General features: G+C 45.2%; 1 protein-coding gene across 1 annotated transcript in view; it reads left to right on the top strand.

Moving 5' to 3' along the window:
- Positions 1-12,073, top strand: part of TTC9 (tetratricopeptide repeat domain 9) — a 29,785-nt gene extending 17,712 nt beyond the window's left edge. The window contains exons 2-3 of the mRNA XM_036383264.2: positions 5,627-5,809; positions 10,911-12,073. Coding sequence (XP_036239157.1) covers positions 5,627-5,809; positions 10,911-10,990 — 263 coding nt within the window. The 3' untranslated portion in view covers positions 10,991-12,073. The remainder of the gene's footprint in view (positions 1-5,626; positions 5,810-10,910) is intronic.
- The last annotated feature ends 1,663 nt before the right edge of the window (positions 12,074-13,736 follow it).

Here is a 13,736-nt window from a genome sequence, read left to right as displayed (position 1 = left end):
CTTGAGCTTTACCTACAGTGGGAATTTAGCCACCGGCATAAAATGTGTCTGGACAATTGCTCTGGAATGAAGATTTGCCCTTTGGTGAAAATTCCCAGCTAAGCAAGTCTCTTGAAGTTGTTGTTCAAAATCTCCATGTTAAAGCCTGGACATGTGTCATGGTTTGACACTGGCACAATGCCAGTGCCCCCATGAAGATACTTTCTCTCTGGTTTCTGCTGTGAGATGTGACCAGGAATAAGCAAAGCAGGCTCTTACTTAGGAAAGAAAAGAACTAGAACTTTATTAACTACTCTACAACTACAAATAAAAAGGAACACACACATACAGGGAAAATGAAAACTTCACAAATGCATTTCCTCCTCCCCCTACTAAATTTCCAACACAATACATTGTTCTTCAAATCACTAACTCTCGGTCCAGCATCACCTTTTAGACAATCAATCTTCAGTTCATCAAGAGGAGAGGAGTCTTTCTTGTACTATGGGCTTCCCCTGGAAACACAGTCGAAGCCTCGTGTGTTCCTGTGTCACTTGTGGCACCGCCCAGAGTACATCTGCCGTCGTGACTTCTTCTTTTCCATGTCTAGTGCTCTCACCACTGAACATGGACCAGAACTGCTTCTAGGGTTGTCTTTTAAGGATGCTCTGTCCCGATCTAAAAAAAGGCACAGTCTCTCCTTTGGGACACCTGTCCCCACAATCTCTCCTTTTGGGACACCTGTCCCCCCCATATTTTTTCACCCCCTGGGGCCGAGGGGCACCAACACTGAACCCTCTTGGTTCTGAGGCCATTGCCTCCCCCTAGAATGCAGTCTCTGTATCACAAGGAACATGGTTCTGTCCATGGCTATACAAAAAGAGTCCAGCAAAAGCCACTCTATCATCTCTTCCCACTAGGATTCTTCTCTATTCTTCTACTATCTCTCACTCGCCCAGACCTCTCTCACACTGGCCCATTTTTTCTTCATCTTCTACTCTATATTCTAGAAAAGGTCAATGTTCTGTAAAGTTCTCATTCTCCAAAAAGGGGTTAAAAGCTCTTACAAGCGGCCGGCTGAACCCCCCCCTCTTCTCCATCCCAGCAGTGCTGCCGGCGCAGGCCCATGTTTATCAAGTCTCAAGGTTACAGTCCCAGGCAGAGGATCTTTCTCTCTCTCTCTGTATCTCTCAGGGGGGGCTGCCCGATGGCTCCCGGTGTCTCTCTCTTTCTCTCTTCCACCCTTCCACCCCCGGGCTCAGGCCTACCTCTCTTGGCCACATGGTTTTCCCCTCCCCCTGCCCAGCCAGCAGCTGGGCCGGGGGAGAGACCCGAACTCTTTCCCGCCGGAAACCCAAGAGGACCCTCCCAGGGGAGAGCTCTGCTTTTAACCCCGTGTTCTCAGAGGCGTGTCCATGTCTCAATGGTCAGGTTAAATGCCAATATTAAAATCTGAATATCCATTGGCGAAAAACACAGCATCTCAAAAAACACATTTCCTGTCAAACTACCACAACATGCTACTCCCAGACTTAGTTTTTAGCTCAGCCAAAATTAGAAGCCAAAAGTTAGGGCCAAACTGAGTTTCTTGCATAACCTGCAGAGGTATTCTCACAGAAAAGGTTTCTGTAGTAAGATGCTGACAGCACTATCAGTTGAACTTCATTTTGAGGGTTCAGAGAGTAGCTATAGAAGCAAGGAAAGCTGAAAAAATAAGTTTTTGGGTTTTTTAAAAATTTTTTTAGTAAGAGATTCCGGATGCCACTTTATATAAGCTAATAAAGAGAAGATGAAGGACTTGATCAGAGTCTCAAAGTACCAACACAATAAGGATACACAGGCTTTTCAGGGTAATGTGTGGCTAGCAAATTGAAGCTAAACAAAAATCAGTATGGAAATGTAGTGATGTTTCCTAAACATAAAAGTTATTAGCCTTTGAAATAAAAAAGCTGTCATGGATTCCTTCTCACTGGTACCTGTCAAGCCTAGATGCATCCTGAAAGATACTCTGAAATTCAAAATTATTTCAAGGTGGAATAAAGTAGAATCCAAACCCTTGAACTGCCTTGATTTTAGTTACAACTTCCCATCATTGCTCACCACAGCTGCTGGTAAATGTTAAAGGTGTGGATGTATTTTGGCTCTACAGGTGCTTTAATCTTTGGTTTTGCTCAACCTTGTGCTGAACAGGGCTATACAAACTAGCTCACTTATCTACTGGTACCAGATCTGTACTGCACCTCTAAAATGGAGCTGGCTGCCATAGATTTGAATCCACTAATTAAAATGTACAAATCTAGGTTTAACATTACTCTTGTGAAGGAAAACAGCCACATTTTCTATTTCCTTGCTTAAACATCAGCAGTCAGTTGGGAAGTGTGATGGACAGGGCCCCTCCTCTGGAGCTAATAGCATTAACCTTCTCCCTGTTCCCAAGGCACATTACACCCAGTAGTTTCAAGATGGCTTTTATTTGATTTTATTTTATTTTACAGCAGATAGGGATTCTTCATCACTATGTGACATACATAGGCTTAAAAGTTAAGAATTACTTATAGCTTAAGCTGACACAATGAATTAGCTGCCAAATTGAGACCGATAACCAAATATGATGGATAACTGTCACATGCTGCTGGAAGCAGGGTAAGCAACCTTTCTGAGTGGGGGAGATGTAATCCCCAGGTGCTGTATTACAATGACAACAAGACCTGCCGGGAATGGGCAACTATAGTTTGCCTCTGCAAGTAAAGAGCACCCTTCAATCACCAGAGAGTTACTAGAGCTGGTGCTGTGTAGGATTAAGCCCAGTCAGTTTCAAGAAAGCAGGAGGATGATCTGGATAAACCTCTAGATTTGGTCTCTCTGAGTGAGCTCTGTTCCTCAGAGGGATTCACCAAGGGCCTAAAATGAAATTAGAAGGAGTGTGATAAGGTGTTTGATATGGTAAAGAAACACTCCCAGCCAGAGTTACACATCTGTTTAGGAAAACAACACATTTTCAAAACAATTCTCCCCTGACTGAATTAGGTAAGAAGTTCAAAGATTCCATATCTCCTCCATTTCTGAAAGCTGAATTACTAACAGCCTCAGTATTTTTGTCGGACCACAGTAGATGAAGATCATTTCAGGCCGCCAAGAACTGGAAGCATGCATGTCTAAATATTTATAAGGGAGATACTCCCTTCAGGTTCATTTCCAATAGCCGCTTCCAACAGTGGCTCTCCAAGTGGCCAGCTCTTCCAGCAGAACTGCTTCCTGCACATCCATCTGCTCTGTTTGTTCAGATAAACACATGTCTCTCATGCTGGCCATGTGGTGCTGACTTCTCCCCGCCACGTGCACAGTTAGCGGGGATGCCCTGCAGAAGCTTTACTGTGAGTATGAGTCACCGAAAGAATCCAGCTGGATATTTGGAAACCCATTTGGGTTTATGAAATAGCAGGATGTGGGAAAGTTTTTCTTCTCTTTTCAATGAATATGTGAAGCAAGTACAGTATGGAATTACTGAGTTAATATACATTAATAGACCACCTGTCATTTTTCCCAGAGTAATTTCTGTGACTCTCACTGGAAATACCAAGTAGCAAATGAACAGAGAAACTGAAATCCACCCCCTAGTAGCTCTGAAAGGCAGAACGTGAAAAGCTGGCTCAGATTGGCAGTGTGCAGAAAGCTGCTGCCACTGCTATACATGTTACTGGTCAGCAGATAAACAAAGCAATCCTGTTTCTGGGGCAGTGAAGCCAGCAGTAAATTTACACAGTCATCTTTTCAATAGCTTTAAAAAATAAAGAAAAACAAGGCACACTCATTTCAAGCTCCATTAGAAACAGAGTGAGAAAAATCAATGTGTGACAAATAGGAAGGGACAAACTCTGGATAAGGAAATGCCATTAAGGTTTTAGAAATATATGTGGGTTTTAACTGGAAATCAAATAACAAATCAGAACCTTTCAAAATACCTATGCACATAATGGCAGGAGGTGTTAGAATATACTGACATTCCATTATTAAAGCAAATAGGACAAAGCTCTTGTTAGTAATGGCTCTGTCACTTAATGTACCTGCAGTGGGACAAGTTCTGCAGTCCCTGTTAAATCCTTGTTAAATCTGCTTCTACCACCAGAGCACTGATGTCTCTAGCATCAGTGATCTGGTGGTAGAAGCCTGTGTATGATTGTTCCCAGTAAGATGTTTAAGTTTTGAAGGTGTATTTGCGTTAGAAATGTATTTTGTCCACATTAAGTGATCATAGATTTGGACTAATTTAGCTTGGAAGAATCTCAGGAGGTCATCTAGCCAGCCTCCTTCTCATGAAGTAAAGTGTGATACAGAAAGGATTGTAGGGCTTACTCTAGGGGTATGGGAAAAGGGGATGAAGAAGTGCATCACATTTCTGACCCAGTATCCTCTCAGCTGCAGTTACCATGCAAGAAATTAAATCTGGCTGTTCATTGGTGACACCTGACCTGTGATGACTTGGATTTCCAGGAGCACTGAGTCTCCTCCTTGCCAGAGACACACTGAGTAACACCACCTGCGATGGGAAATTTCTCCCCATGCCCTGGCACTTGACTGCCAGCCTCTGAACTGATCCTTGCAGTGGCATTCTGCCTTCCTTCCCCAAATTGTGTCATTCTCCAAGTAGCCTTGGATTGCTGCACTAGATGGGCTTGTGTTGCAGCACAACTTTATTTCCCTGGAACTGTGACTGCATCATGTCCTATTCTTGTCAGTGTTCCCCAAGCCATTCATAATGCTCAGGTCACCTGTATGAGATTTAGCCCACTGGAGGGGCACTACAGAAAGCCATGAACATGGCTGTAAAGCGTGGCTCAGGGATCTTCCCCTTTATATCATTTCTAGTTGTGGGAAACTCACAATGGACACTTTCTTCAGCTCCTAGACATTTATGCAACAATTGTCCTTCAGCACACAGAACTCTCAACATATTGTTTATTTACTGTTTGCCTTTTCCTTTAGGAAGTCAGCAGAACTCACCTCTGGGAATGAACTTGTGTTGCAGTGCTTAGCAGAAAGCAGGCAGCATAGCACATTTGTTCCCTGTACTACAACTCCAGGTGTCTCTGGTTTGCTGACAGCACATTCCAGCAGGGCAGAACTCCTTGTCGTTTCCTATAGCAAAACTCTGTACAGGATCTCCTGGATAAAAGACAATTACATATTATTTTTATACCTAAGAGCCTTGGATTAAGCCAAATACGAAATCTGATCCAATTTATCCCCCTTTCTCCTTGTCGGATAATTGTTAGTCCAACTTTTTGTACTTTTCAGAGCTCAGTCAGGGAAGCAATTTCACAACAAATAAAGCCAGCCACTGCCACAAGACTGTGTGGCATTCCAGAGCTGTGGAGGGGTGTTTATGTTCTCCCTCTCTCCCCCAGTGTTTCATGTGCCTATGTGTCTCCCGGGAGTAAACACAATCCCTTTGCTTTGCAATGCCAAAAATAGAAGCATTGGTATTTAAATTACGAACAATCGGGTTTGGCAAACAATCCCTTTCTGAATCACGGGGCTGAGTCATTTCCCTCACCTAAGCTGCTCTCCCGTGCATATTGCAAGAGCAGGGGAAACTCCAGCACTAATGTTTTCCTGTCTGTCTGTCATCCTCCCCATGTCCTTGCAGCCTGCCTGCTCCAGGCCGAGCTGGTGAATTACGAGCGGGTCAAGGAATACTGCCTCAAAGTGCTGCAGAAGGAAGGCGAGAACTTCAAGGCGCTCTATCGATCGGGAGTGGCATTTTACCACCTGGGTGACTTCAACAAGGCCCTCTACTACCTGAAAGAAGCAAGATCCCGCCAGCCGACAGGTATGGGGAAGGGAGCAGGGATGTGGCTTTGCCCTGAGTGCTTTTGTATTTCTTTCCATGCGATGTATCTGTCCCTGACTTGATTGCGTTGATTTCCACAGGGAAGAGCATGCATGACTCACTGTATGTCTTTGCCTGTACTCCCCTTCAAGCACTCATGGGCAGTGCAGCAAGGTCACAGTGCCCAGATATTAACTGCTGCCAAGGCTGCAGCATGACCTGGAAGAAGACAGTATTGCTGGAATGCTGAGAGTGTGGAGGGGATCCTGCCTCTCTTTTCCACACTAACTTATTTTTGAAGAAGAAAGCAGGGCAGGGAAAGAGTGTACCCCAACCATTACATTTTCTGACTCTTTGAGAAAAAGCTTTTTCCCCTTAGCAATGCCAGGAGACTATTTGTCATCCTTAGTAGCCTTCTGCCATCTCAGTAAAGGGTTAGTATTCTGCTTTGATCAAGGAGACAGACATTTACCCACAAAGCTTCATCAGGATGCTTCAGCTTCTCCCATGAAATCAGCCAATTCCTTGTTAAGTGTCTGTCATCCATCTGTTAAAACCATACAGTTCATTTGGGGACAGCAATGAAATTATATATCCAAACAACTGAGCCTTGCCAGCGCAACCATTTCCATGCTAACCTGACCAGCCTCAGAACATGGGTGAAAGGCCAGAGGGTGAGGCAGAGATGATGCTTTTATTTTTCAGAAATCATAGGGAGATAAAAAACCACTGTGGTTTTAAATATAAAGGAATTTTGTAGAACTCAAAATTAAAGAATTTCAAGAAATTAAAATGGAAGTCATGTGCAAAGAAAATCCTACAGAGAAGCTCTTCATATGAATCTGAGACAAGTGAAAACTGGGTGGGAAAGAGGGGCAAGCCTGGGTCCTGGTGGAGCATGGTGGAACTGATACTCATTGAACTAGAGGAGGGAAGGGAGGCTGTTAGACTGGCTGTGCTTGATGTCTTACAGGCACTGGCCCTGCAGGGCTCCTGCAGTGGCTGTGCCCTGGAGGACCATCAGGGAGGGTGTGCTTGGGAATGTGCTGGGATTTCCTTCCTCTTCCACCTCCCCTAAGGGTGCTTGGTCCCATCTGCTGTGCTTGGCCATGGGCTCCGGGCAGTCTGACAGCACAGCTGTGCACCCCACACTCCCCGAGCAAATGTGTTTCAAAGCTCAGTTTAGCCTATTTTAGTTTTCAGTGTGCCCTTCTGCTTTCAGCCCTTGCCAGAACCAGGAAATGGAGAAGCATATGCAAGAGAAAAGTAGTCAGTGGAAAATAAGTTATCCTAACCTTGAAGTTTTGACTAGATTCAGATGTGAAAAATTTCTTTTAGCTGAACAGCTTAGCTTCCATTTCTTAAATATGTTTCTGTGCTCCCTTACCACCCCTCTCCTCGTGATACTATTTATTTGGTATTCCTCATTGCTTCTTGAAATAAATACTAATTTATTCAACAGCAACAATTTCAAATACTACTTGCTACAAAAAAATACCAAAAAATGTCCCTAAAGGCCCTTAATGTATACAAAACCCAGTTCTGGCCTTCAGCTCTGCATCAGACTCTTTCCTGTTATTTGTAGACCATTCAAGGCTGTTGTTCCACTGTTTTATTTATGATTATGGAAAACTTGAAGGGCATTCAGGGGGAAAGAATTGAATATGTACAGTAAGAAAGGATGTGGCTGTTAAAATGCAGTAATAGGAATTAGGTAGCACTATCAAGAATTATTATGTGACCTGGAATAAGTCAGTGTCTCCACTTTAAATGTCTCCATCTGCAAAGTGTGATTGTTTTCCTTTATCTGAGGTTTCACCAGGCTCACTGGTTATTATTGCAGTCATGTTCTGTGTGTTCTTTTTTTTTTCTAATAAGGAATGTTTTTGGCACAAATCACTGGCAGTTATTCTGTTTGATGGGAGAGCTTTTGAATGGTAAAGAGAAATTAGTTAGCAAAGGGGTTTAGTTTTCTAAAGGGCTGTCAGCACAGCAGATCCCTTATGGCTATTCACTATCTGCCCAGGGTGAAGGAAGGTTGGATTTGGCCTGATTTCTTGTGCCACTTCCAAACAAAAATCACAAAAGCAGATTGAAATAACACGAGATAGTTGTATAACCCTCCTACTAAGGAAGAGGGAAGTTGCTGTTAAGTCATGTAGAGCATGCATAGACCCTCCATGAGCTCTGTGTCCAGAGGCTGGGGCAGCACGTGCAGCCAAACATGCACCTTGCTGCAAGCCTTGTTCAGCCCTCTCCCAGTGGGGCTGTATTGTCAGGGCAGGGACTGACTGGGATTGAGACCAGACCATCAGCTGGGAATGGCCTGGTGTTGTCAAACAGTGGTCCCTGCTGTCCCTGTGCTGGGAGCCCACATTCAGATATCCTGCGGGCTGCCCGGACCAGATGTTTTTTGTGCCGTGCACTCAGGCACTGCCTTCCTGCACCCCTGCGACTCAGAAATCCTGGGAACAAAACCCAGACCATGGTGTCTGCACAGCAGATAAGCAACTGGGCTCTGAAGCTGTAGGGGAAGCAGAAATGACCTTTAAAATAGCATTAGGCCACTTTGCAGAGAGACACAGGCACAGTCCCTAAGAGCCAGGAAACACATTCCTGTTGGAGCTCTAGCAGTACCTCTTTGCATAGGTGTGACCCCTTATCTGAATTGTTCTTACCTATTTCCACATCAGCCAATGGGGATCACTTTTTCTGCACTGAGAGATCAGTGGATCTGTTTTCTCATTAACATTTCCACATAACTTTGAAATACTTCTGCAGGTAGAGCTAGTATGATGCAATAGTATTTGGTAGAAAAACTTGACAAAGACAGGGCTCCACTCCTGTAAACAGAGTGCTGTTCTCATTATTCTTCCTTGGTAAAATAATGGCCCTCACAAAGGAAGTAAAACATGCCAAAACCAGCCTGAGAGATCTATAAATAGCTTGCAATGGGAGTGTCTCCCACCCTCTGTCAGGCTACAAATTATTTTGCCCATGGCTTCCCAGGCATGTTGAAATCTCCCAGGTGAGTGAAGCTGTGCCATCAGCAGTCACTATGTTACCTGAAAGCCAAAGGAGGCTGGCAGCTTTTGCCAATTATGAGCCCACCTCTGCCCTCAGTGAGATGCTCGGTCCCTGTGGGCCCAGGCAGGTGGGATCTCCTGACATGCCCACAGTTATCCATTCTCACCTGCACCAGGCATTCCAAGCGTGTACCTCAGTGGTGGGGATGTGTACCCAGAGCACAGCCCATCAGAGCCTAGAAGAGCACAGAGCAGAGGTCACAGTGAGATGCAGGCAGCACGGCAGGATCCTGCTCAGGCTGTGTGTCCTGCCCTGCACTCATTTCATTTTAAGTCAGCCAACTGCACTCATTTCATTTTAAGCCTAAAATTCAGGACTACCACTTCAACTGAATTTCTTCGTTCCAGGAGGCCGCACAGCTGAAATAGTTCTGTTTTTTAAAAAGCTGCTTTAAAATTTGCTGGGCTGGTAAGAAGTGCTAATGCATAAACAGCTGGTGCATCTTGTTGACAGAAGCAGCAGCAGAATTCTTAACTCATTTAAAATGTCCCAAATGGGTCCAGGAGCTTAGTCATCAAATCCCACCCTCTGGAGTGCCTAGGATGATGTAGTTGAACCTGCAGAAGACTCAGCAGGGAGACCCACCTCACCAGAGACAACTTGAGAAGTCACAACAACAGCATAGCCATGGCCCACAGATGCCCCATGGCATGTTTGTGGATAGCTCTGTGTGGCAGGAAATTGATCTGTCTGGCACTGATTCAGCACTGGCAGAGGGCACAACAGAGATGTCCTCATCTTTAAAGGAAGCTTCGCACCCACAACTGCTTTGGGGGGTGCAATACTCACCCTCACTAGTGCTGGACATGTTCCCAGTAATTTGTTCATCACTTTGAAAGCTGAAGCACTTCTCATTTCCCTAGCTGGTGTGGAACACATTGCAGTTTGAATGAGGAGGAGACGAGATTGTCCTCTGATTGGACTGCATTGCACTTCTGATTGGTGTCTGAGGATCTAATAACTTCAGGGACCAATGTGACTCTGGCTGGCTGTCAGAGCAAGGCTGTGAGCAAAGAACCATTTTTTAATACAGAAGTGAAAGTTGCTGTGGTTTTACTTGCTTGCTTCTGGTACTACATGGCTTTTGCCATTTTGTGGGTGCCATGAGTGTGTGAAGTTTTCCTCATGATAGAAATCAGCGTAAAGAGCTTAAAGAGCTAAAGAGAGGATTGACCATGACTGCAGAATCATTAGCTCTGTCTGGAGACATGTACTCATTTAGATCAACCCGTGGTTCAGGGTGAATCAGGTTCCCCTAGGGCTCAGGCCAGGAGATAAAGCCAAACTCACATAGTCTGTGAGGTGTATTGATGCTCTGAAATTCTGGAAGGAACAACAAGGCTCAGCTTATCACCTTCACACTGCTGGGATATCACAGCTTTCTACTAGGATGGATCAGTTGTTCTGTACCTCTAGGAACTTCATAAGAAAAGACAGACAAGGCAGTATGCAGCATATTGCATATGACAAAATTGCAGAAAGAGTGTCATGGTGGAAGGACATCCAAGCAGAAAATTTAAGGGAAGAAGACAAGACAATGTGAAGGATGCTCTTCCCAATTCTATTCATCATGGAAAAATGTGAAAAGAGTGGAATAGGCTGTAAACAGAGTGGGAGAGTGAAAAGGCAGAGCATAACCGTACACAAAATGCCTTTAGGGGCTTGCATGAAGGTACTGCAGGAAGAGAAGCCACTAGACGTGTGTCATTCCACAAATACAGGCAAGGATGACCTGAAAAGTTTCAACTGTGCTGACCTGCGTAATCAGATAGAAAGTAAAAACTAGCTGAGGCAATACTGTGAGCAATAGGGATGGTGAGTGCAATCAGACCACGCTCTCCAAAACCAAAGGTTCTGGGTTTGGTTCAGTGCCCTTTCCAACTGGTGTTGTTCCAGCACACAGCGCTGGAGCCGTGCTGCTCCCCTGTGATGTCCCAGGGATGAGGGTGCATTCTGTCTGTCTGCCACAGGGAGCTGTGTAACCACCATACCTCTGTGTGTTCTTTCCCTGCAGATACCAATGTCATACGATACATCCAGCTGACAGAGATGAAGCTCAGCAGATGTTCCCAGAGAGAGAAGGAAACCTTGTGAAAATGAAGCCACTTCAGCTGAAGTGCCCAAGGGGGAACATTTCCTTCCTAGAAGCTCATTTGGTGGATTTTCCCATTTGCTCTGCCTCATCCTCATCTCCTCATCCATCCACTCTCCCTTGCTCTTCATTGAATACCAGTTTTGAAATGAAAGAGACTTGGACGCTGGATATGGCTGCTTGCCAACCATGGTAATACCCCTTCCCCATGGCAAAAGAGCACAACAACTACAGCCAGCCTTGTTCCCAGACAGTGTCACACACCTGGAGTAGGCAATGCTGGGGGACCTGCCTGGTCCTAAACTGACTGCCTATTACTTATTAGGGAAGCAACCCCCAGAACAACGACTTCCTGACCAGGCAAGTTGGAGACAGAGGGTTTCTGCTCTGAGTGATCACTGGAGCTTGGAAGAGCTAAGAAACCAAGAGAGCCACTGGTCATTCCACAGGGAACAGCAAATGCCTTTTTACCATCAGTTCCCTCTGCCTGCTTCTCCGGTGTGTGTTATTGGTCTCCAGTGAGAGCTCACATGCTCCCAGTCTAATGTCAGTGAAAACTGTTTCTAAACATCCTCTTTATGAAAGCACAGAGCACCCTATGAACCCCCTGCAGAGCTGTCCCAGTGCCAGAGGAGAAGGCTGTGGGCCACCACAGAGCGCTGAATGGACTATGAAAGCATGGTGTACAGTGTGAGGGAAAAACTGTGAAATAATTCATTAAAGGCAAATAAAAAATATTCATAGGCAACAAGTCTGGGCACTGCTTTTCAAAGGAGCCTCTTCGGTTCCCCATGTCCAGACAGGCAACATTATCTAGGGAGGGGTCAGCATGGGGTGGGGAACAAGGGACGTCTCCATTCTTACCTTGGCTCTACCAATGCCTTGCTGTGTGATCTTGGGCAAGTCACTTTTAGCCTCTTGGTGCCTCGGTTTCCCTATCTGTACACTAGGGATAATAATACTTCCCTACCTCGCAGGGGTGTTGTGAGGATGTTATCAGTTAATGTTTGTAAGTAACAGTACAGTGATGTACAGTGCTAAGTATTATTAGTACATTGGATTGAGGTCTTGATTCTCCCACCTTGTGTTGGTTGTTGCTGTGTCCTGTTTTTTTTCTTTTGTAGGAGAATGTGGTGCTGACAACAGGGCAGGACCAACAGCTTTGGAGCCTATTTGGCAGTCCAGAGGGCCTGTTTAGACCTTCTCCAGCAGTTTGATTTTCTCTGAGAGCTCTGTCTCCTTGGCTCAAAGGCCCTTTTCTGAAACTGCCAATAATGGGATCAGTAAGTGCCACAAACATATTTTCAGTGTGACTTGCCCTCGCAGTGGCCCACAGGGACATGTTCCCAGTTGCAGGATGTACATGAGTGGTTTCATCCCCTGGTGGTCAGTGTCAAGTGAGTGTAGCCAGAGTACTTGGCCCTCAGCTGAAACACAGAAACTGAAACAGAGCTTAACAAAGTTCGGCCAAGTGCTGTGTGCTTTGGTTCCAGCAGACTTGGTATCTGCAGACAGTTGACTATGGCATCTCACATTCCAGCTGTGGTATCTGGCCACATTTTTCTCCAGCCAAAATTCAAAAGAGTTGTTAGAGAAACATCAAGAGAAAAGGCAAATTGAATATAAGCCAACAGTGTGCCCTAGCAGCCAGGACAGCCAACTATGCTTGGGTGCCTATAAGATGTACCTAGTACTGCATTAGTAAGATTCTGGTTCTCAGGCACACACAGTCCTCTATCTCCTAAATATATAACAGCACACAAAAAAATTCAAATAGAGGTCACTCTCCCCTACTTCATATTGCTGATGACAGTTCATCCTGCAGCTGCATGTGTCTCTTCACTAGGAGTGAAATGAGGATTCATCCTGCAGGCAATGCAGAAGAGGACACCACCTACGCAAACAGTCTCTGCCCCAGGAAAGCTCATGCAAGCAGAGACAGGCTTGTTACTCATGACCTTAATGTAAGAGAAAGGGCATTCTCCAGCCACTGGAGATGGAGGGCCATTTCTGTCATTTTGTCTGGGAACAATTTTAGCCCTCACAATGGCTTCATTGACGTACTGTCACTGCATCAGGGCCATGTATATAGTAATATAAAAAGGGCACAGCAGGCTCCAGTCTCCTCAGTTTTAAGCATCTTTACCTCCAGTAGCACTGCAAAGGGTAGAGGAAAGAGGGAAGTTTTTGAATGTGCATAAGAAAAATATTTCAGAGAGCCTTCAGGTGCTATACAAAACCCTATTTTCTTTCAGAAGACTGTTGTCCTTACATACACTGACAGCCAGGGCACCTGTAAACAGTGACACTCACACCAGAGGCTGGAAGAACTAAGTCACCAAAGAGGGAACAGAGTCAGGGACTGTTTCATGCAGTGATACTGAGTTTGAGAGAATTATGGACACACCTTTTCCAGTGAGTGGTCCATAGCAGCCAGATGTGGAGGTGTGGGCAGAGGCCACCCAATTCCACCCAAGTTACACAGACCTTGTTGTAGGGAGTTGGAAACACACTGTTGGAGGTAGCCATGTCCACTACAAGTTGATGGTATGTTTCTGCAGAGCAGTCAAATAGCAATGGGAAGATACACATCCTGGAACCCCGAAAAAGTAAACAAAGCTTTAGCTCAGCCAGGTGGTGAATCTGTATGTCAATATGCAGTACACAGGGGAATGAACACAGGCCCCTACCTATACCCAGCAGGGCCAAAATGTCCTCAGTGCAATGAGAAGTGAGCCCATTCATCCA

This window comes from Molothrus ater, chromosome 6, assembly GCF_012460135.2.
Source record: "Molothrus ater isolate BHLD 08-10-18 breed brown headed cowbird chromosome 6, BPBGC_Mater_1.1, whole genome shotgun sequence".
Classification (NCBI taxonomy): domain Eukaryota; kingdom Metazoa; phylum Chordata; class Aves; order Passeriformes; family Icteridae; genus Molothrus; species Molothrus ater.
Note: the sequence above shows the minus strand (reverse complement) of the source record. Positions and strands in the feature narration are given on the sequence as shown.